The sequence below is a fragment of the Anopheles funestus genome, chromosome 3RL (genome assembly GCF_943734845.2).
Source record: "Anopheles funestus chromosome 3RL, idAnoFuneDA-416_04, whole genome shotgun sequence".
Lineage (NCBI taxonomy): Eukaryota > Metazoa > Arthropoda > Insecta > Diptera > Culicidae > Anopheles > Anopheles funestus.
Genome location: NC_064599.1, coordinates 25063737 through 25085989, shown reverse-complemented (window position 1 = coordinate 25085989; position 22253 = coordinate 25063737). Strand labels below are relative to the sequence as shown.

Below are 22253 nucleotides of genomic sequence, written 5' to 3'. Positions count from 1 at the left end.
CGTAAAAAAACCTCTCCATCAAACAACCGTCACCATGTTTCAATTGATGGTTTCAATTGAAATAAATATTTGCTCCAGCAAAGCCAGCCGCCGCGGCCCTAATTGCACAATTACCGTGACGCGGCGTGCGCCACTCGCCACTGATGATTTGTTTTATTTATTGCACTGCCCATTGGGAAGGCGTCGTGCGATCACTTACCGTGCACCTTGGTGTGCTTAATCTGCACTAAGGGCAAGTGGTGCTCGGCGTGTATCATTAGCGTAAACTATTTGCATAAACTATCGACAAAACGACAACAATCGGCAGGATAATACGGTACGGTGGCGTGGGTGCCCTTCGGTCGCACCTGTATGTGTTGCGGGCGCGAACAAATCAATCGTCACCCAAATGGGCTCAATGGGAAGAAAAAAAAGAGGAATTTATCGTAAGCACAAGGTGCCCACAAACGCAACATTATCCGACCCCGCGTCATGTTGACCTTCCTGCGGTTGGTGGTACGCTTCTCTGGAATGGCACACGGAAAATGGCAAACATTTTCTAAACACATAAATTCAATTAAAGTCGAACAGTCAGCGCATATGTGGCTCTTTCTTGCAGTTGCTACCGGTATTACCGGGCCACAACGACGTCGAGGACTTGTGCACCTGTTATGCTCGTTTGCTACCGAACCGTCATTTGTTTCATCTGTTCAATAGACTGTTTTTATTCTGTCCCCAGACAGTTCCATGTGAATTGAATCATTTAGCCCAATTTCATCGAGCAAAATTGAAACCATCTTCTCTATGGGCCCACCTTGTGTTTTCCCTTGAGAAAAGGGGACGCAAAAGAAAAGGCTTCACTTTTCATTGGATGGAAAACAGTCACGATTTCGAGCACCCGATGCTCGATGAAAGGAAAATGCGGGGTTCGAAATAGAAAGTCCGTAATTAAATAACGTACGAGCGTTTGGAAAAATATATTCGATTGAATTAATTCCAGATGTACGTTAAGTCTTAAGGGACACAAGCAAATTTGCGTTTGAATTTTGAAGCAAATATTATAACCAAATAACCCACTTTTTTTGATCATATGAAACGAACTCTCATTTTAATAAATTTATCAATGAAATTATTTTTTAAATCCTTGTTAATTTATAACAAGCAGTTGCTTTTTTGTTACTACAAAACGAGATCACAAAACAACAATACAAAAGCATCAGTTCTTCCACTCTTTCATTCTTTTTGGGTCACTTTTTTGCTGACCTGCCATACTTAATCAACCAACCAACGGTATTTGATTCCATGCTTTAATTGAATTTAATAACAAGCTCGATGTATAGATCCTTTAGCCCATTTATCGCTGGCTCTTGTAAAGTAAACGATTAAATTTACGCCAGATTTTACTCCGTTCAGATCGGTTCCAATTTCACTCCACGGTGCAAATGCTCCCGTTAGTCCTTCCGGTTGCATTTTCTTTTTTGTTTTTTTCGACCCTGTGAAGGGTAGGATAAAATGAGGGGAAAGCAGCAGGGTCATAACCCCAACGCCGTCAAATGTTTTATCTTGCCATCAAAAACCGAGAGCTGGATAAATCACCGTCAATAAATCATAATGAGTTATGGTCGGTGATTCAACGTAAGGAAGCTGCTGATATCTTGTCCGTGTGCTATCCAGTACACTTTCTTGATGCACTTTTTTTTGGTTTCTTATTTTTGTTGATCGTTATTTGTTATGCTTCTGTGTATTTTTTTTTACATTTCCAAAGATAGTGCTTCAAATTTACCTTTCGTAAATTTCTTCTCCGATCGTTGCATTCAGTTTCGAGAGCTGCCAGCAAATGCATCCGGTTAGCAAACGGGAAACGGCTGAAGAGTGCAACCGGAATGGCCAAGATTATCGTGCTCAAGTGTCGGTAGATAGCTGAAAGAAAAGCTGGTCACAGGAAGAAAAGAAGTTTTGCATAAGAAACGCGGGAAAGTTTTTTTTTTGGGTTACTCACTAATAAGAGATCGAAAGAGTCACAGGAAGGCACGTTCCTGCTTTCGGGTGGTAACTGCTCCGGAACGGATTGACCAGTGTCCGATGCTGAGAGTGAACCCGGCCCCAAATTCCATTCCACCGTGAAATGCTACACCAACACACGAGAACCGGGAGCAGCACACTATCGGATAGCGAATAATTATCGGGTTTATTTATCGTACCGCACGGTGCAGCCATACTGGGGAACTCTTGTAACCGGCACGAGGTTTGCATTTAAAGATGCAATCTTAACTGCCGCATTGTTTGGAACAATCGAAAATCGCGCCAGTATGCCGGCGGTGCTAGCGTAACGGCAACAGTCGCGTTTTATCGCCAATTGGCCTTTTGGGTAGTACGCTGGCGGTTTATGTTTACCCGCTGATTGTTGAGGCGTAACTAAACCAAAGCTCAGATCAATCGATTACTAGAAAAGTTGCACCGCATAGATGATGTACGGCTATGATCCGTTATCAGATCGTAGAAGCTTAGGTTGATACCATAGAGATCATGACCGAGAACTCCCTGACAGTTAATTGGACGCTGGGAAATTTCAAGAACATTTTAAGCTATTTTATCGTAAAACGACTTCTTCAAGGAATTGAAGAAGCCCAGTGGAAATCCGGAAAGAACACCATCTTCCGATATTATAGTTTCAGCAACAGAATGTCTGAAGGAACATAATAAAAAGCCAACATTCCGACCGATTTGTTCATTCAACTTATGTACTTTTGGGAAGCTGTAAACAAACAATTGTTGTTTGGCTTCAGAAAGAGCTGATCAGCAAGACGATCATGTATTTGTTACGATCAACAAGAAGTTTTGAAATGGAAAGATACTTTTGGCATATACAGCCAAAGAGTCACCAACGAATAACAATTATGCTTTAGGATATGGACGAGGGAATTGTATAATGGACAATTACTACTGGCAATTTGAGGATTTAATGTTTTGACACCCACATTGTGATCTAAAACTAATTGTAACAGTTACTAATCTGTGGAACTCAACATTTTGGCAGTGTTTGGGAGAACTTCTGAACAGGAAATCGCGGATCACGGATCCGAAAAAAATGATACAAATTGAAAACTGAATATCAGGAGTATAATGTTATCCACACATACCATTCGTTATTTTGTAGAACAGAAATAGCTTGGGACGAAACTCTGTCACAGACTGAAAGCGATGTTATTGGAATGTAATGGAAGCTGACCTTTAGCAGGGATGACCAATATGTGAAGATCGGACATTTTCGAAATAAATATCTGTTCATCGCGATTATCAGATAGGTACCCTAAAGAAAGGTAGCATCTTATATACAGTCCTTATCTATTCTTTGGTATGGACGAGGTTACTTACCAGGCACGTGAGGAATCTGTGACTGAGAATGATACAAAGTAGTAAACAGCTTCAAGTTGGTGAAACATGATTTAACCGGTGCTAAGCTACTTCCTGGAAAATTGATCTGGAATGATTTATAAACCTATATTGTCGATACCCAGGACAACAATGTGGTAGAGTACTTACACGTAATCATCGACAAACTTGGCGACCGTAATACATGAGATGGAGAATCTAGAAAGTAGGTGATTGGAGCTACTAGCATAACATTCGCGATCCAGAACATCAATTACTTAAACGGATTTTGAGCAGAAGTGTAAAATGGAGAGCAAACACAATACTAATTCACTGGCTTAGGTTTCGATTTAATATCGCTTTATTTAGATGATATTTGAAACGTATAAAAGTAGATACAAAACACTGGGTAGACAACTAAAAAAAAAATACTGGAACAAAAACAGTATTCAAACAAAGTATCAAGCGTTTCGAAAGAACCAAATTCAAATGATGTTGTGAAATGTGAAAGCGTAGTCCTGTGCATGTTTTTGATTTGAGTGTTATATGTTTAGTAAAATAAAATGAATAACCAAAAAAAAAATGGATATAAAAACGAATTCTTTTCCCAACGTTTCTCTTGCAAATGAAATGCATCAACCGATTTGTATGCACGGTTTTTGATTAAAGTAATGCTTTACAAAGGGAAATTTTAGGAAGAAAAAAACATAATAAAACCCTATTAACAAAGGCAACCTGCACCTCGAAACCCTCTAGAAAATGTTGTCCTCTTACCGGGTGTTAATTTTATTCAGGCACATAGCTTAGCTATATTGCCTTGCTTACCAATAGAGTAGTGAAAATTTACATGTGGAAAAGTAAGGATTATTCAAATTGATTCAATGCTCTCACTAGCCGATTGGTTTTCAAGGAGCGCTAAAAAGAACAATGGCAAAAAACGTTACGTTTTAAAAACGATTTCACAATATGTCAAGTTTGTAGTAATTTTCCGGCGTTGACCGTTCACCACTCCCTTTATACACTATTCCAAACAGTTTCGACAACGCTTCCATAGCAGCTGCCTTTCGGGCTAGTTTCCGTGACCTGCCACTACCGAAGAAATAGTAACCGTCCGTTCGAATTCCTGCTATATACTCCATCTTGGTCGGATCGCCACTTAGTCCAAGATTTTCGTACGTAACTTGTGGCCGCATGTAGGAAAACAGCATACCCGGATTGTATTCGGCTGCGTTCGGTGGCAGATCGGAAACGGTTTTGGTTACTTTAGGCATTTTCATATTGATCCGCTGATCAACCGTTGCCGCTGCTTCCGGTTTCAATTGCTTCATGTTTGCCATTTCCTGTGCTCTTCCTGCATTGAATCCTGGCACTTCCCATTCGGTGAAAAGTTTATGGATAGCAAACGGTGCCACACGCTCGATCGGCAGGCTCTCCAAGTTAGTGTGTTCGTTTTGCTTGGCAACCTGTTCAACGACCAGACCGCGCAACGCTCGCTCGGAAGCTGTTGCCTTTGCTAGGTTCTTGTTCCGCTCGATTGCCTCGTACTTGACGTTGTCGACCACAACTTCCGCCTTCATTTTTGGACCGCACGGATAGACGGCCATATCGGGTATGGTTGGAGCCCGCAGTTCGTTCAGTGTTGAGATCGCATTCTTCGGCAGTAACCACTTGCGGAACTGCTGCATCCTGCGTGCCTTGCCTCGCTTGTCATTTTTTTTACGTTGTATTTCACGCGGTTGTTTGGAAGTGTCAAGATTGGACTTTCGCGCATCTTCCACTAGATAGTTGCTACCGCTTTCCACTGTTGATCCAATGCTTGATTTATCACTGCACGAATCGATCGATGGCTCTCGGTGTTTATATTCGTAAAATAGACGATCGGTGTACTCATAGAAATCGAAATAATCCCGTCCTAATGTATCGGAAAAATTCTCACACTCCTGATTGCTGTCCATCGTCGCTATAGCCGGAATGAAAATATGAATAGTAGTTCGTATCTTTTTGTAACTTTATACTACGATTAACGTTTTAAGTTTTTTAATTGTCCGAAACATACCAATATTACACGTGTGGCGCGAGACACGTCTTTGCTAACGTATGGTAAAACTGTGGTGCTGAAAAGTTCTGCGTTGTTTACGATTGAGATGAGTTTGGAGTAATGCCAGTTCGAAGAAATTAGGTTGTACCAAAACGATTCACACTGTCGCCTTGTGTCGGTTGGGCGACAGTTAGGTTAGTTTTGAATTCGACGGAAAGTTATTATTTTATTATTAATTCATACGTTTGCATTTAATTATATTATGTGTGAGCTAAAGATTACAATTTTATGAAAACCAGCTATCTAAACAGGATATTTTCTCGTTATCACAAATTAAATAATAAAAATAACTTTGAACAATGGTTGGGTTGTGTTTCCATTGATGCGGTATATGTCAAATTGCGAAACGTCAAATTGCGTGTTTTCTACAAAATTGTGAATAGTAAACAACATGAAAATGGTATCCACTTTCCTTTTTTGGTATCAAATTTCGAAATAACACAACAGTTTTGTTATAGTTTTGGTATTTAATGATGCTGCGGATACATTTTAACATTGTTTTAGTGAATTGTGTTTAAATTACTGCGCAATATGCATGAGACGGAAGTAAATTACAGAAGTAACGTAAAGTTTAATCTAGCTGGAAGTGTTGCGCATGCTGTATTTGTCGCAAACATTCGACCTGGGGCGAATACTGAACAATCTAGTAATATAAAGGTAACATATTTTAAAGATATTTAGCATTGTTTTATGTGCGGTGAATGTTGGCATTCGTTAACATTTGATACTGAGGATGCACTAATAATACATATACGCATTTTATAAATACACGAAACTCGTACTAAATTCGCGTATGAACAGCTAACATCAATCAAATGTAGTATAAATTAGCACAACCATTTTTAAACAATGCACGATTAAAATGTTTCCAAAACGAAACAAACACGATTTGAGCGCACAATACATGAAAAAAATTCAGTAATTTGTATGAAATACAACCATTTGTTTCATTAGCTACCATCGAATTTTATGAGCATGTGGAATTTTCACATTTCATCTGTGTTCGATCGATGTATTGCCAAACGACCGCGTTCGAACAGAGTTTGCAGGTCGATTGTTCACAGTTTTACAACTTTTGTTTTTAACCTGCCAGTTTTATGATTATGATTGCGATGAGTTCCCAGATCGTGTTCCCAGTTTGTGTACACGATTGTTTTGTTTCAATTTTCTAGAGAGTGCCCGAGGTGTGCCGAAACGAAGACCAGCCAAACCACGATGCACAAATGTGCTGCGCGGACCCAGGTCTATCAATTCGTAACAATCGATCATAAAACATAAATAATAAAATTCGATTCATCCGATTGAACATTCCCGATATGGCCGGGCGCTGGGTGTGAAAACACTTGTCGCGTGCGATGCGAGAAGAGCGGCAACACTTTTACTGGGACGATACGGAAAGATCCGAAGGATTGGGTAACGAATTTCGCCACCAGCCTTGAACTTTGCAGTCTGCTACGAACAAGCGGAGCGAGTTCAACCAACCCTCCGGGACAGTTGCTCGGGTTTCAGTTTATAAGAACTGCCGATTTAACGAGCAGAAGAAGCGACCGCCCTAAAGACCGGGTTTGAGTTGAGTTTGAGGACACATTTCTGAGCTAAGTTTCAAAAATTGACACGTTCTTAGGAGGATCAATCGTGTTTGTTGATGGTATCATAACAACACAACTTACTAATTGACCTTTTTTTGTTATTTGGATCTTTCTTCTTCCTGCCATTCAAACTAGAGGAACGGGACCATGTCTAGGCGTAAACAACGATTGGATAGAGACATAAATTTAAGGGTCGTTTCAAAGTGTCGGTGATGTTCGGCGCCTAGAAAGTAATCACGTTCCTACCGTTCTTTAATCATTCATTCCGTCACCAGCCTGTACGCCGCTTGATAAGTACATTTGATTATTCATAAAACAAAGAAAAACAAATCAATGGCCATACACGTGTCTTTGTGTTATCGCTCGATTAAAGAGATTCATTGTTTCTTATGCTGTGCCTCATTATGGTGTAACAGTAGAACACTCTACTTAATTGACACAGATACTAGTTGTCTGCTGAAGGATGTGTTTGTATCTAAAAATATCAAAATTTGATTCTCTTTAGTTTTCTTTTTACTCAGGCTTTCCAATTGGCGAAAGAAGCAAGGTATGAGATTTACGTTCTCCCAACAGTAAACTTTCGATATTTTTTCTGCATTTCTGCATTTTTTCTGTTTTTGGCTGCCCAGTCTACTGGGCCTGGACGATGGCCGATGGTGATGGGATCACTTTCTGGAACTGAAGTGATTCCATGATCTGTTCATGGAGTTCTATTCGATGATCTTGTATCTCACAACCATGGCCCATCTGACTTAAAACAGTTTAAACAGTTCCTAGACCTGTTCTTTCTTTTCCGCTACTTCTCCCTAATTGTTTGAATATCTTTTGATGAAATGTTATAAATAAGATTTTTCTCCTTAATGAACAACAATTGATATAAAAAATATTATTATTACAACACTAATATAAATTCAAGAAGGCGATATTAATTTCAGGAGCAGCAATCTAACAAAAAGCTGTGATAAACCAGCAAATACTATTTATTTTAAATCCAGCACGAATATTTTTTTTTCATTCCCTAATCTTGAAGAATCTTAGCCTTCACCAAAAACCTCTTAAAATTAATTGTACTACATTCCTTATTCCACGTACCTGTTACATGTATTTTTAAACTGATTGGAATGCAAAAGTAACCACAAATTGACCGACAACCACTTGAGATGGCACAACATCAAACCCACCTTTCCTTCCCACGTGCGCCCGGAAGGAAGTGAATCAGACTTTTGTTCTTCGAAAATCGGATGATAATTCTCTTTCCGAATTGCTCTGCCAGCGCTTTATGTTCCGATGGCCAAACATACCGTTTACACGTGTTGCAAACACACACACACACACAATTCCCGCTGCTCAACCCGATTTTTAATGAACGATCACTTCTCGGAATCGGTCGAATTCATTCATTTGCATATGTGAATGATACGTCGATGCGTCGGTTTTGTTTTGCCACGCCAGCCGTCTGTTGGGCCGATTACGTCGTCAAGTGAAACACGGATCGTGTCCGTCTATTGCGTCATGGGCGCAGGCTCACACAGCTGACATCATGTGTCTCCATGTGAGCATGATCGCTCAAGAACACGCGACCACCGTCGTGTTGAATTACTATCTCACCCACCCCGTATGCCATGATGCTTCTCGTGCTCTCGCTGTTCTCGGTGCAGGAATTGGTCAGGGTCAGCAGTTTGGTGTTAAGTCATCGGTTAAAAATTTTCTCCCCAAAAACGGGCGCCCCCGTCCCGTAAGTAAAAGTGTGAACAATTTCACAGCAATCATAAATCGTGGCCATGTCTGCAAGAACGAAACATTGAATTGAGGAATTTGGGAAGAATTGGGAAGGAAGGAAAATCGACTGTAACTGTAACGAAAGCAGCAGAAAGAATAAAAAAGAATCCCCGTTAAAACACGTACGACACAAATAAATAATAAATAACATCCGCCACACTTTGGGGCCGGTTGGGATCGTACGTGATGGGACGCTTTAGCTAAAAACTGTGATGTATTTTCATTTCTCTTTCATTCCTCATGTTGTGCACGGGCTAAAACGTACCTACAGATGTGTGTATTTGACGATGAGTTTATTTACCCATCAGCTCGAGTAAGGGAGGATGTTATTTCAACCCGATTTTGCGTACTGCAGCAACGCGAAGGGTGATGGGACGGTGGCGCCATCGTGGAACCTCATCGATCATAATTACACGAGCGCGCTTATCGCGCAAGTCGTTTTGAAGATGGAGAAAGAAAACGATAATCGAATTAATTTGACAACATCCTGCGAAAGCGACGAGTTTAGATGGGATCGTGCGTACAAACGATCAGGTCTGTCGTAGAGCAATATGTGTAATGGCAAACAACGAAACAGTGAGACGGGAAGACATTTTTTATCATTAACTGCAATTAACGATTAGTTTTAGATAGTGAATTTGATTTGTTTTTTTAGGGAGAAAATTAAGTAAGTACCACATTTAAAGACTGATGATGTGATAGAGGAAATTATATTATTCTTCGTTTTTCGCTTATTTCTTGTAGGAGTTGCCTCACGGATGGAGGGAGCAAAGACACATCGAATGATTGTAAACAATTCGTCACTAAATCAGATATATTGAAATTCTATTGAGTCATCAAACGTTTGCAATGAAATTCACTCAATGAAATGCTGGAAATCGTACAAAATTTAGTGCAGAAAGGCAAGCTTAAAAAATGCCATTAAAATTTAGGTTAAATTAAACATGTGGAATAACACCCTGAGGCAGTAATCAAACGGGCCGAAAGCATTTTGAAAAATGGCATAAAATTCCAACATGATATTCGCTTACGCACCAATGTCTTATGCACCGGACAGTCTAAACAACATTCGAACCAATGGATGGTAGTAATAACATGGAAACACTCTGCACATTTGCCCACCCAGTAAGCTAAGCGCCCTAGAGGAAGGGCCCATGGCGCGGAAGCAGAAGTCGGACTATGATCGGTGTCGTGCTGCTAATTCACTGCTCATCTCATCACGGCTAATCGTGGCCAAACGTTGAATCATACAACCGAACGAACGGATCCGTCTGGTACGATTGGCAAACGGCCGAAACGCCACACAACATTCGGTCACATTTGCTACGAGAAATGATATCATCCCATCCAACGCGTTGCACTGACACACATCATCAGCCCTGGTCAGTGTTAACCCTGGTCATTCGACGAGGGAGAGAGAGAAAAAAAGAATAAATGATGAACCGTAGGCAAATCCATCGCACGCCAGTACGCGCGGTGGCAAACATGCAACTGCGTGCAGACACAACATGATGGGATTTTATTTTATTTTATTTGCTTTCTTTTTTTGCTGACCAGTAGTGTGGCCAGATGCGGATTAGCTTAATGTGTGCGTGGTCAGGGAAAGCGTTGTTGGTGGGTTTTATTCGATGCAGTTGGAAGGCGAGAAGAATTTTTCCCTGCGCCGTTTTGTTGTTTTACCTTCTGTTTCATGTCATTTGGTGTGCCACTCCATCCAGCCATCATGATCACACTTGACATCATGCGCATAGAATGCAAGCCAATGGGATTTGGTTTGTTTAAAAATATATTCTTCACATTGACTGGAGATTCAAATGGCCTAGTTATTAGGCCGCTTGTGTTTGTCTTCTCAGTCTTCTCATGTGTCTAGTTAATATTTTTATAGACATCGTTGCTAATGGAATGCATAACGATTATTTTAACTTTCATATCACACACCAAACGGGCAGGTGTTTTGTAAAAAAATCGCAAACATTTTTTAAAAAAGATTTTTAAATGCGCAATGAATACACATATTTTGCATTCTGAAATAAATAAAACTGAGACAATTACCAGAGTGCGTTAAACGAGAAACAAACAAGCAAAAGAAGAAGATGAGTTGATGAAAATCATAAATAGGTGGTTGAGTTGAGTTAGGTGAAAATGGAGTATTTTAACTAATTTTATTCCTCTCGCAATATTTCCTTGATAATACTAGGAGAATTATATTTTTCTTTTGTTGCACTCTAACAAGAAGAGCAATTATATAGAAAAGTATTATAATTTTTTTTTTATGATATAACGAAAATTTTAAAGTAGCTGAAAGTTTTCTAAATATTATTTAATAAGGAAAAACTCATTCATTTGCAGAAATAAACACATTGGAGATGAGTTTGAGTGATCGGTGAGTGATTGTTTAGCGCTTGAAATAGATTGTAAAATCGGTTGTTTTACAAACCTGGTTCACAGTACTTTCTTTGCTTTTGCGACTATCACGCTAAAGTCGCCCAACTTTAGAAACGGAAACGCATTTTGTATTATATAGGCAATAAATATGTCACCGTATGGGTATGGGTAAGGTAGAGCTTGCTTCATATGTTTCACTTCTTGGTACTGCACTCGTGGCACAACAAGTAACGAGCAAATAAAAATGAATGAAGGGAAGCGAAAAAAACGCCAACTTTTTGCAATTGCCGTATCGAAATTTTTATAGAAGTTATAAATATCTTTTCGCACAAGTGCAAACTTCAGGTCATCTGTATTGTCGACAAGTTGTTTTGTTGGGCGATTAAATTATTTCTTTCTTATCTACGTTTTGGACGGGTTTAAACATCATCATCTGAATGTATTTTTTTTCTTTCTTCATTTTTCGTTTTAGGTGGAATTTTAAATCGTCAAACTGTATCCGTAAACAAAGGCAATTGGAATGATATATTTGTGTACAGCCTTAGCGCATACCGCTCGTTGAGTAGAATTTGTGTAAGATGGACTGGTTCTAACTGTGTGCAAGTGACTGGTGAGTTGACAAACTTGTGCCTTGAAGCGCGTGATACGGCAGAAATGATATAGTATATCAGTAGCTAACGATCGAAGAACTCTCGCCACCGTGTGATGATCGTCTGCAGTTTATTTAACATTTTATTATTGCCTACAGGAATTCAGATTCACACGGGTTATTTTTAAAAGAAACTTCCTTCCAAAACATGTCAAGTGAGTAAAAATATTTTCATACGTTATATATTTACAAAAATTGGCAAATTGACCGATTAACATTTATTTTATTTACCCTTATTACACCTAACCTTAACCTCAACTGAATGTAACCTAACGATTAAAATTATTTTCTGATTAATTGTGATGCCTAATATATAAATTGATTAATGTTATTCAGCAATTTAACGAGGACGAATAACTTTAATCCATCACACACAAGACAAAGGCAAACGCATTTAAACATTATCAAATCGATTAGATAAACACGTGTAGGCAAATGAATTTACATGATAAGGAAGAAAGTGATCCCGTCTGTAGCAATTACGCAATCGCATGTTCTAAGCACCCATCCCCCCAAGCCCCACCATTCATTCCACTGGAATGTGAGCTTCAATCATTGCGATATCAATTAAGCAAACATCAGCGATTGCCAATCGTTGCCGGTTACGGTACGAAACACAAGGGTGAGCTCACCGTCCTCTCCCTAGCAAATGGTGGTAATTTAAGTGTGGTATCACGAGCCGGGTATCACATTCACGATGCGATCCTCACATGTCTCGAATTGACCTAGAACCGTACGGCACGAATGCCCCGGCCGCCGGGAGGGAGTCAATGAAACACGCGGTCCAACGTTCCATGCCCTACATGCTTGCAGCAGTCACACTTTCCAGTGAAAGCATCGTCTCTTGGTGGAGAATTACATCAGAACGGGAAGTATTGACCAATTGCGCTAGTGAATCAAGTAACATCATTCCACTTCGCGCCACGCAAATGCCCGAAGCATTTACAAAAAATGTGTGCATGTGTGCCAAAGCAAAACGTTAACCGTTCTGTTGGAGCTTTATCTCGCGTAGTTGCAATTATTTAATGAACTCTACCGATCGTGTATATGCATTTGCTCGCGAAACCAATGTTTTGTGTGGTTTGTTTGCCATATTTATTTTTTTTTCGTGTGTGCAAAATTGTACATACATTGCAATGGGATGAATTTATATCTCTTTTTAATAAATTAATTGATCACACACAAGCACGATCTCGATCCTCATGGCTTTTATGGCTCGCGCGTTACGTACATTGTGCTGTAATGGGGTTGGCAAACGATTAGATACGATGGGATGCACATGCATGTACCCATGCTGCTGGATGGGAATGGAATTGCATTTGGCAGCATGGGAGAGTAGCATCACAGGAGAGTGCTTTTGGTGTGGTGTTCTATGTGTGGCCTGTTGCTCGCGGTTGGGTTGTTGCTTCAGCGGTTTGAAAGTCACTTGCCACCAGAATGTAAACCCTTGCAGAAGTGTGTACTAATTATGGAAGATGCTCATGTTTAAATGTTGTTTAAATAATAGTAAAACATTTAATGGTCCAATTGCTTATCAATTGGTTATCATGAAACTGTTATCATACAATAAGCTTCAACAGACAAATAATTTCTTAGGTCGAAACTTTTAAACTGGTTTCACACTAAAGGGTTTTATTTCCTCCCAAACACTTCCAGCGAATTATGCGTTCGAATAAGGGCAACCTTTTAAAAGTCTTTCAAATAGTAGCGTTGCAAGTTCATTGCAAAATGTTGCAAAAAAAAAACTCCGTCGCAAGAGGAAACAAACCAAATGACTCTTAAACACAAAGCGACGGCACACCCGCGCCAACTGTCTGACTTTTGTGAAGAAAAGCTGATCCGCCAGCACCACCGAACAGAAGTTCCTCGTCGCTTATGTTTTATTTTACGAGGTGGCTCACAACAAAAACTGTGGAAAAAAAAACGACGAGATGCTGGGTAAGAGCAAAGTATCACGCGGATTCAAAATGTTGTGCATTTTGCCACTTATCAACCTCTTCGTTCGGCAACAGCAACAGGAATAGTACTGCAGGCGTTGAAATTGTGCAGATTGCGGTGCTTCAAGTTGATGGTAGATTCTAAACTTCTCCAATGCACCATCGGTTCTAATAGTGCTCAAGTTCAGGATCCTAGGGCAAAAATAGGAACGAGATTGAACGCAAGTGCACACACTCCTTCACACTTTAATCTGTGGCGGGCCACGTATACAAAAAAAAGGAAGGCAGAACTTGGAACCATATCCCGCCTTCAGGCCGGGCACGGACAGGGCATAAAAGGTTGCCCAAGTTTGGTGGGTAAACATCTTCTTTCACCTGGCAAAAGGAAAAAGGGGATGATAGTATCGTCCGTTCGCTCATCGGCCAAGGTGCCGACCCTTAATCACGATCCCCGCAACGATGCACGGGGGGAGGAAGGTCGAATGTTTTCTGCGATAATTAAGAACTCACCAACGATGTCGATAACAACAGTGGTGTCGATGGAAAGTGGTTTTATAAAAATGGGAAAGAAGGGAAATAATGGCCAGCAGCCCCATCATCACACCGGATCGAGGGAAAGGTAATGGTTTTTCGTATAGCTGTGAAATGTATCAAATGATGGTTTTTAGGGGCGAGGTACGGTGGGTGGTTGGCTAGATCGCGAAAGATTCGTCAATTTCTGTTAACTTTGCTTTGGATCCATTTTCTAACGGTGGCAAGTGATGATGTAGTGGGATAGGTTTCGTCGGTTGGATTTATCAGGGATGGCGAACGAGATTTTTTTATGGGGAATTTTCATCTTCATCATCATGAATTTGTTAATTTTTGCGCTTTTGAGGGATTTACAAGAAAAGGGCATAAATGGGTTTAGATATAGCTTAAAACATTAACTCTGCTTTGAGAGATATTTGGACTATTTTAAGCAATTTAGTATGTGAAAGCATTTGATTTTTTTTTATGATTTAAATATTATTTACTATAACATTCCTCCTCCTAATTCTCCTAAGACTCCTAATTCTACTGTAATCATGTCTACCAATAGGTCAAGAATGGCAGTAATGACATATTTTAATGATACTAAATTCGTGTATCAAAAGCATTTTAATATAAGAGGAAAACAAATAAAAATGTTTGGTGTAGTGGAATTCGAAATATTCGATCTCAAACATGACAAAAAATCATTCTAATCCGTCTGGTGTTAGGGGCAAGAAGATTTTTTTTAACTCAGTGAAATACACAATTTGAAAGATCATTAGTTGTCATATTTAAGCAGTGTTTGAATTATTTTACCAAAAGAAATTATTGTAGTTTTCAGCCAAAAATGATCTTTAAAGCCATTCTGGTGTTACATCATTTGAATTTGAATAATTATTTTCCAATAAAATGAATTGCTTCAAGACTTGATTTAGCTGCGTTTTGATAAGTATTTAGTACTCTTATCAGTACTATCATAGAAAAGTTCAGATAGTTATTGTTATTCGCAAAAATGAAGACATACATTTAAACTTTCATAAAATAAATCATAGCCATATCACCAAGTCCAATTTCTTTCCTGGAAGGCTAACCTCACCAAGGTTTGACGCTTCCGGCACTTTCTATCGATTCTTCAACAAAAGTCAAAAAGGTTACCTGTTCACGGGCCACTCAATCGTACGCTTCTAGCAGCGGCGCATGTTATCTGAAAGGTGTTGCCAAAGTGCTGCTGCTGCCGTTCAATTATCACGCTGTAATCGGTTTAGACGGAATCTAATAGATGCCATCATCATCACCGTACCACTAAGCGCTTTCCACGCCGTTTCAATTTAACGATGTGGCAATAGATATTTCCTACTCTGTTACATGGTTTTTTATTCCTTCTTTTTGAATGATCTTTAAGAATGAGATCGTTTGCTCGCATCTTAATGGGTATTGTTTTAAGTTTTCTCGTACACTGTTGCCCGTTTGTAAGGATTTGATTGGAATGGTCTGGTCTGTCTAATCTTATCTGCAATGTTTATGTGTCGCTCTTGGTACAACATTTACAAGCCACGAAACGTTTATTGACGAAGATTACACCGATCAACAGCGCGATACACTTGATCATAATTTGATTTCCAGACATTCCAAGGCTTTTTGGTTGGAAAATGAATCTAACCAAGCCTCTCGTTCGCATCTGTAAATGCACGAGGCTCCGCACATTCCGAGAGGATTATTCCAATTTCCGAACGCACCTCGTCTGTCGTGTTTCGTTCCTTGGGCACCCGCAGGTCATGATAGACGCTTCAATACAACGCCACTGACATCGTTGCACTGTGGAACGAAACACACGCAAGCTTAGCTAGTAATTTGTCACCGAAAGGTACGGACGGCAAGGTGTCGCTATTAATGGTCCCGTTCTCTGCACAAGGATGTCAAGCGTCGCTACACACCGCACGGCGATGGTGGGCTCACGCAATATTCCAAGAATACATCCATTTTGGGATGCAATTTTTGCTTCATATCCAGCGTCGCTTATTATCGTTGCGAAGTGGCAGCGCGAGCACTGCAAGAGGTATCTTAGCTAAAATGCATTTCCATAATGCTGCACACAAGTGTAGCCTGTCGAGACGTTGGTTTGATTTGCATACGTGGATCCAATCCCAGGTACGAAGGAGCCCGGTTGGTCCGGTGTCGAAGTACTGCCACGAATTGCGTCATGTTGTGGGGCGGCAATATGCATTGCACAAAACTGCACATATTGCACACACCGTCAAACCATTGTGGGCACTAGTCAACGCGTCCCAAAGAGAGTCGAGTATAATTATTGAGTTGAAACCTTGCGCGAAATAAAGCGGGGAACATGCTATAGCACTTTATGGGGTTGCCCCTAATACTATTCAAACATTTTTATTACCATCAAATGTTCCGGGTCTGGGAGTTTTGATCGAAAAATAGGTCCCCCCCCTTTGTACCGCGATTTCTGGGACATTCTTGGGAGGGATCAATTTTACGCTGGTTTTGATGTTATCGTAGCACAAAAGCGTCAGCGCACGTTTGCTGGCTTTGCTGCCGCAAGATACCTACGGCCTTAATGGTTGTCTTTGATCGTAACCGATGTTGTGCCTGAAGGGTTACAAGGTTTTGCGGATACGGTAGATTATTGTTTCCCTTGATCATCAAGTAGCCCGGTTTAGCCATGTCGAACAATTGGTGCGATCGTGGTCGGGGATTGTTGATCCTAATCGGAAAGTGAAACCATGTGGATGAACGAATGACGATTAAGATGAATCAGATCTCAATTTTCATGAATGCTTTTCGATGAAAATGGTTTTGTGACGTGCAATTATAGTTGAGTAACTCTATTCCTCCTACAACTTATCCTATAACTACTTGATTAGGAAACAGACCATTAAGAACCCTTTTGATAAGATCCCCAGGAACATATTTTAAAGCACTGATTAAATCTTATACTGAGACTAGTAATGCCTAAATCCGTCCGGTTGAGTTTTGTCCTCATCATAAATCGATCTCATTGTGATCGTCAGCTGCACAATGGTTGAGTCATTCATTGTTATGCTGGTAGAAGTCATATTTGTGGTGTCTTCTCCATACATCCATTCATATGGAGTTGGCTTAAGGACGCACTAGACAACTGGAATCTTCAATAAAGTCACAATTCTAACCGTTGTCTTGTTTTTAAAGGCTTACAATTAAAATTAGCCTGTGGTGGCTTACGGCAAACTTATGGGACACTTTCGTAGGAGTGAAATATAGATGTCTAAAATATTCTGTCAGTATAATTTCTTCGGGGATGTGTCATGAGATACATCCTGTGCAAGATCAAGTGAAACTACCACTTGATGTAACCATGAAGGAGATCATCGATTATCTGGGGCTCACAGTGGAGGATTCTATTGTTAAAAGAGATGCGTTGATCTAGCTATCTGTTCAGATGCCTCTTGGAGATTTTCTGTTGTCCTATGTCCTATGTTTAAGAGTTTCTGTCACTGCATTGGCCGTATAGTTAACAGTTAGGGAGGATCATGGAACATATTTGAGGTATTTCAGTCACTCAATTTGTTTGCAGATATTGAGATCGGTTCTGGGTTTTTTATACTGATGTCTCATATGCTACCGAAGGACACTCGGAAATGGAGTCTTGTGGAGAATACATATCGTCATTGCAGTATTGTAGTATTCCGCTTGATGATTTCTCTATAAATTCAATTTTTCTCTCGTTATTCTGTAATGAAATGATATCAGGAAAAACCATCATTTCTAGTTGAGATGTATTATTTGCACAGAAAATCTCTTTCCTAAACAGAACTCCTTCTAACAGTCTTTCTGTCACATGATCTTCAAAATGTCCAATTTTAAACTATTTGGTTATAAACTTGATTGCTGTCTTTTTTGGCATCGGCGATATTGATATTGAATGAGATATTGAAAAGTATATTTAACTCACAGCAGTATCGCAATTAGTTCCGCAATTTTAGAGCAGTTCAGGCCTGTTAAAACCGATTCTTTAAAAACATGAATAAATTCAGAATAAACCGGGTACTGTGATAATCAATTATAATTGCATTTGCAAGGACGTGATACTTAACGATATAACATGAATCTTGCTTGTATGTGACTAAGAAAATACTAACCATTTATTCACACAATTTCGTTGCAATGTTGCGGGCCCAGAAACAAGCTCCTCAACAATGCTTCCTAAATATGTTTTCCATCGGTCTGCTGCATCTACTGCACATGCAGATGTGCATGTATGAACTGTAAGCTGAACTTTTGTTTGGTTGCTTTTATTTTAAACCTATCAATCATTCCAGTTCCTGTTGCTGCAGTAGGGCGAACCCTGATTCTGATGCTAAGCGATGGGATAATTGTTTTTTCGTCGCGCCAAACTAAATTCGTTTGCTGCAGAAGAAACGCACGTTTGATTTGGCTTCCCATCACGTACCCTGAGGGTGTCCGTTTGTGAACTTTGGCGTTGATACATTCAACGTTGAGTGAATATTTTGAAAGTGGTTTGCAAATTTCCCGTCCCATTTTGCGATGACTAACTGCCCCCGGTGGCAATGAGTCAACGGTTGCAAACTCTGTTTTAGGGGATGTTAAAAATTAAGCAAAAGAAAAGGCAGACCAAACACCTCACGCCATTCCGAACGTAAAAGCCGTTTTACAGTTTGTGGCTCTGTGCGTATGACCCCAAATAATAATAATAAAAAAAAACCACCGGTTGATTCCACCAGCCCCCGGGGGGCATGTCAAAGAACGCCGTGGCATGTTCCGTTCTATTTTCATGCATTTCTTCAATACCGCTCACCACCTTTACCTTGGCCCGTCCTCTTAGGTGCCATAACGTCAAACGGCAGCGTTCTGTGACTGTGGGGTGAGGTTCGCGAATTTACCTCACATTTTCCTTCCTCCTTCTCTCCGCTGTCCACGAAACTGTCAGCCATGCGTCCATCAATCTGTGCGTGAAATAGCACGACACGACACGATGTCTGTGATGCAGTCGTCACCGGTCACTGTCGCGAATTGGATCAGTTTTTGCCAACCTTCTTTCTCCACCCTGAATCACACACACACGCACAGACACACGTATGCTCTCGTTTTTCTCTTTTGATGATGTGAAAATAAAATTAAAAACAAACAGAATCGTAAAGATGCCCGGTTGTTGGTTGTGGAATGCCGACGTTTATGCGTTCACTAGTCCTCCTGGGGGTGCATTTTGCGAGCGTCTTCCCATCGCAATTACGTAACGAAGTACAGAAGGGACCGACCCATAATTAAAGCATTTGTGCAACCGGAGGTCAGATGCCGACGGGTTTGATAAGCTGTAGCTGTAGCTGGGGACCATAAGGAAAACTTAAGCAGAACGGGGTGAATGAGAGAAATTATTGGTGCAATTAGTGTGGTTTGATTCGAAAACCAGATTTGTTTGTGACTTATTGTTTGGGTTTTGGAACGGTTTTATTCAACGTTTTACTCTTTGTTTATCATTTTGTTTTACACATACGGCGGAAAATTTGTATTCGTAGTTAGTTGGGTATGTTTTGATTTCAAATTAGTTTGGTGTTTTCTTTTATCATTTATTATTGGGCATTATATTTAACAATTTTATTAACACGCACTATGCATTATAATTTTTCTTCTTTTTTGAATTTCTTTTTTTTCAATTAATTATTTATTTCTGTAATTTATTCAGCTGAAATTTGTAAAGTAAAAACAATTTTTGATTTAAAGTAATTGAATCATTCTTCTTGGCTTTAACGACCTTACAGGTCACGCCGGCCATTTCTGGCTTACTAGACTTATATTTTTACCACGTCCATTATTAATTATCAAATATCGTAAAATTAGTTAAAGTATTAAATTTTTTGCAACTTGTCAAGTAGTTGACCTGTTGATGCTTGTGGATGGCCCAACATAATAAAGTCGATCGTGACGATGACGTGATCATTAAATATTATGTGCCTAAAATGCTTACTCTAGATTACTTTAGAATTAGATTCCTGTTTGAATCTAAGCGTTATAAAAAAATCATCCATACCAGTAAAGAACAGATGAACTGAAGCAATTTTTGCAGAGGCTCTTGTTTTAGTTTAACCTAATCCGATACTGTACGGTGGTATAGTGTCGAGGTAAACGTTCAATTTAACTAACTACATGAATCGAATCGAATCTTTACTAGATTTGGAAGCCACTCCATATGCAGCAGTCTCATATACATATTTATAATAGGAAAGCGCCTAAAGCTGAAATTTATAAGATGCATAAAAAGTTCACAAAATGCAATCCATTTTAAAAACAGGACTTTATCCTACTAATTGATATTTACAGATGATATGCACATTGAGAGAGAGAACATTTAAAAACATTTGTTATTTCAAACTCACGCTTACAGATCATAACAACTTAATTTTACACATGCAAAAGCATACAAACCTTAGGGTTTTTCCTCAAAAAACAACACAAATACTCCTTTTACGTGGATAGATTAATGTTAACACCTTTGAAATTGGTTTGACTTTAGGCGGAAGCACCGAACCGAGTGTTCGGAACTGCTGAGATTATATCCATTTTTGCGATGCTCACAGATCATTAATAATTTTCTCCACTCGAAACCGAATGGAAGTTCTTTACGCTTCTTCCCTATTTTCCCCCGTTGCTCATCCACCTTTCACAACGTAAACACCGACATACCAGCGACGCACATGTGCGTAACACCGAAACATTTTTGTTACGGGACAGAAGAAAAACGTTCGCAAGAGATTTGCAATCATTTTTTGCTGTGAATGGTGTATAGTGGTTCGGTTTATTTTTTTTGGTACGTTTGTCTTTATTTCCTCGTTCTTTCCAGGGCTGGTGAAAGCATTCGCGACCGCGAGGAACGATGATGAGCACACATCTGAATGCCACATTGTAGAAAAAAACCCGTAATGCACTGGCATACGCACACAAACCGATCAAACGCCGCCCAACGTTCAAGAGCGCGTTCACTCAAGGAAGTGTTCATAACAACCCCCAGATGTTTGGGGCCACATTCCGATACCGTCCCTGAACCGTACGGGGCCCTTCCTACCACTCAAACCAACTGGCCTAACAATAAACATGGCTAGAAAGAACAAACTTTCGCAGTGCAAAAACAGTTCCAGCAAAGACGCACCCAATCTTCCCCTGTTCGTTGGAGTTTGACTTCTGATAATCAATCAATTTGTTGCTCGCCACAACCACGTGGATGGGAAATGGTGCAACTAAGAAAAAAAAACCTTTAAAGTTGGCAACTACTTCAGACCGAGACACTGAGTGTCACATGGGATGGTGAAGTTTAAAAAAAAAAAAAAGAAAGAAATGATTCTTTCCCTGCCACGACCCAGAAACCATTTATCAAAAGATTTCCATCGACCATCAGCTTTGCGCACAGTTTGCCCTGATTTGTGGCACAGTAGGGCCACGTGGTCGCTACTCCAAGATGGGCAACAGGCCACCACAGTTCACGCTGTCAGCAGAATTGGGTTAGAATTTATTGCCTTTCGCACATTGTACGGTTGAAACGTAATCGTTCACGATCGCACAAATCCGTTCAGTGTTTATTTACGAACCGTATTTTGACAGTGTGTGCGATCAGTACGCGCACGGTTCTGTTTCCGGTTTCTGGCATTTAAAGACACCCTAGTTGCGATTGATTCCGGTGACATTGAAAAGACACGCTGGTGCTGGCTGGTGGTGTGAAACGAAACGATCGATTCGTGTGGAAAAGAATAAATAATTTGATATGAACCGAATGTTGGTCAAGTCAGTGTGTGGTACGTTGTTTTATGAATCAAAATTTGTTTATCTGTAATTCATTCACACGTAATGTGCTGGTAGGTTCATTTTTAGATAAGTTAATATTAATGTTTTATACTAATTAATTGAAGGACGACCAGTAAAATATAGTTTATATATTATTCATATAT

General features: G+C 39.9%; 1 protein-coding gene and 1 long non-coding RNA gene across 2 annotated transcripts; one reads left to right on the top strand and one right to left on the bottom strand.

Moving 5' to 3' along the window:
• Positions 1 to 4111: 4111 nt before the first annotated feature.
• LOC125768800 (double-stranded RNA-specific editase B2-like) lies at positions 4112 to 5529 on the bottom strand. Its single transcript, XM_049436919.1, has 2 exons — positions 5408 to 5529; positions 4112 to 5311 (listed from the first exon to the last, which is right to left on the bottom strand). The coding sequence occupies exon 2, from the start codon at positions 5304 to 5306 to the stop codon at positions 4311 to 4313; it is 996 nt and encodes a 331-aa protein (XP_049292876.1). The 5' UTR covers positions 5307 to 5311; positions 5408 to 5529; the 3' UTR covers positions 4112 to 4310.
• A 235-nt stretch (positions 5530 to 5764) lies between these two features.
• Positions 5765 to 22048, top strand: LOC125768804 (uncharacterized). Its single transcript, XR_007418966.1, has 3 exons — positions 5765 to 6106; positions 11675 to 12006; positions 21155 to 22048. It is a non-coding gene; the product is annotated as an uncharacterized LOC125768804 (long non-coding RNA).
• The last annotated feature ends 205 nt before the right edge of the window (positions 22049 to 22253 follow it).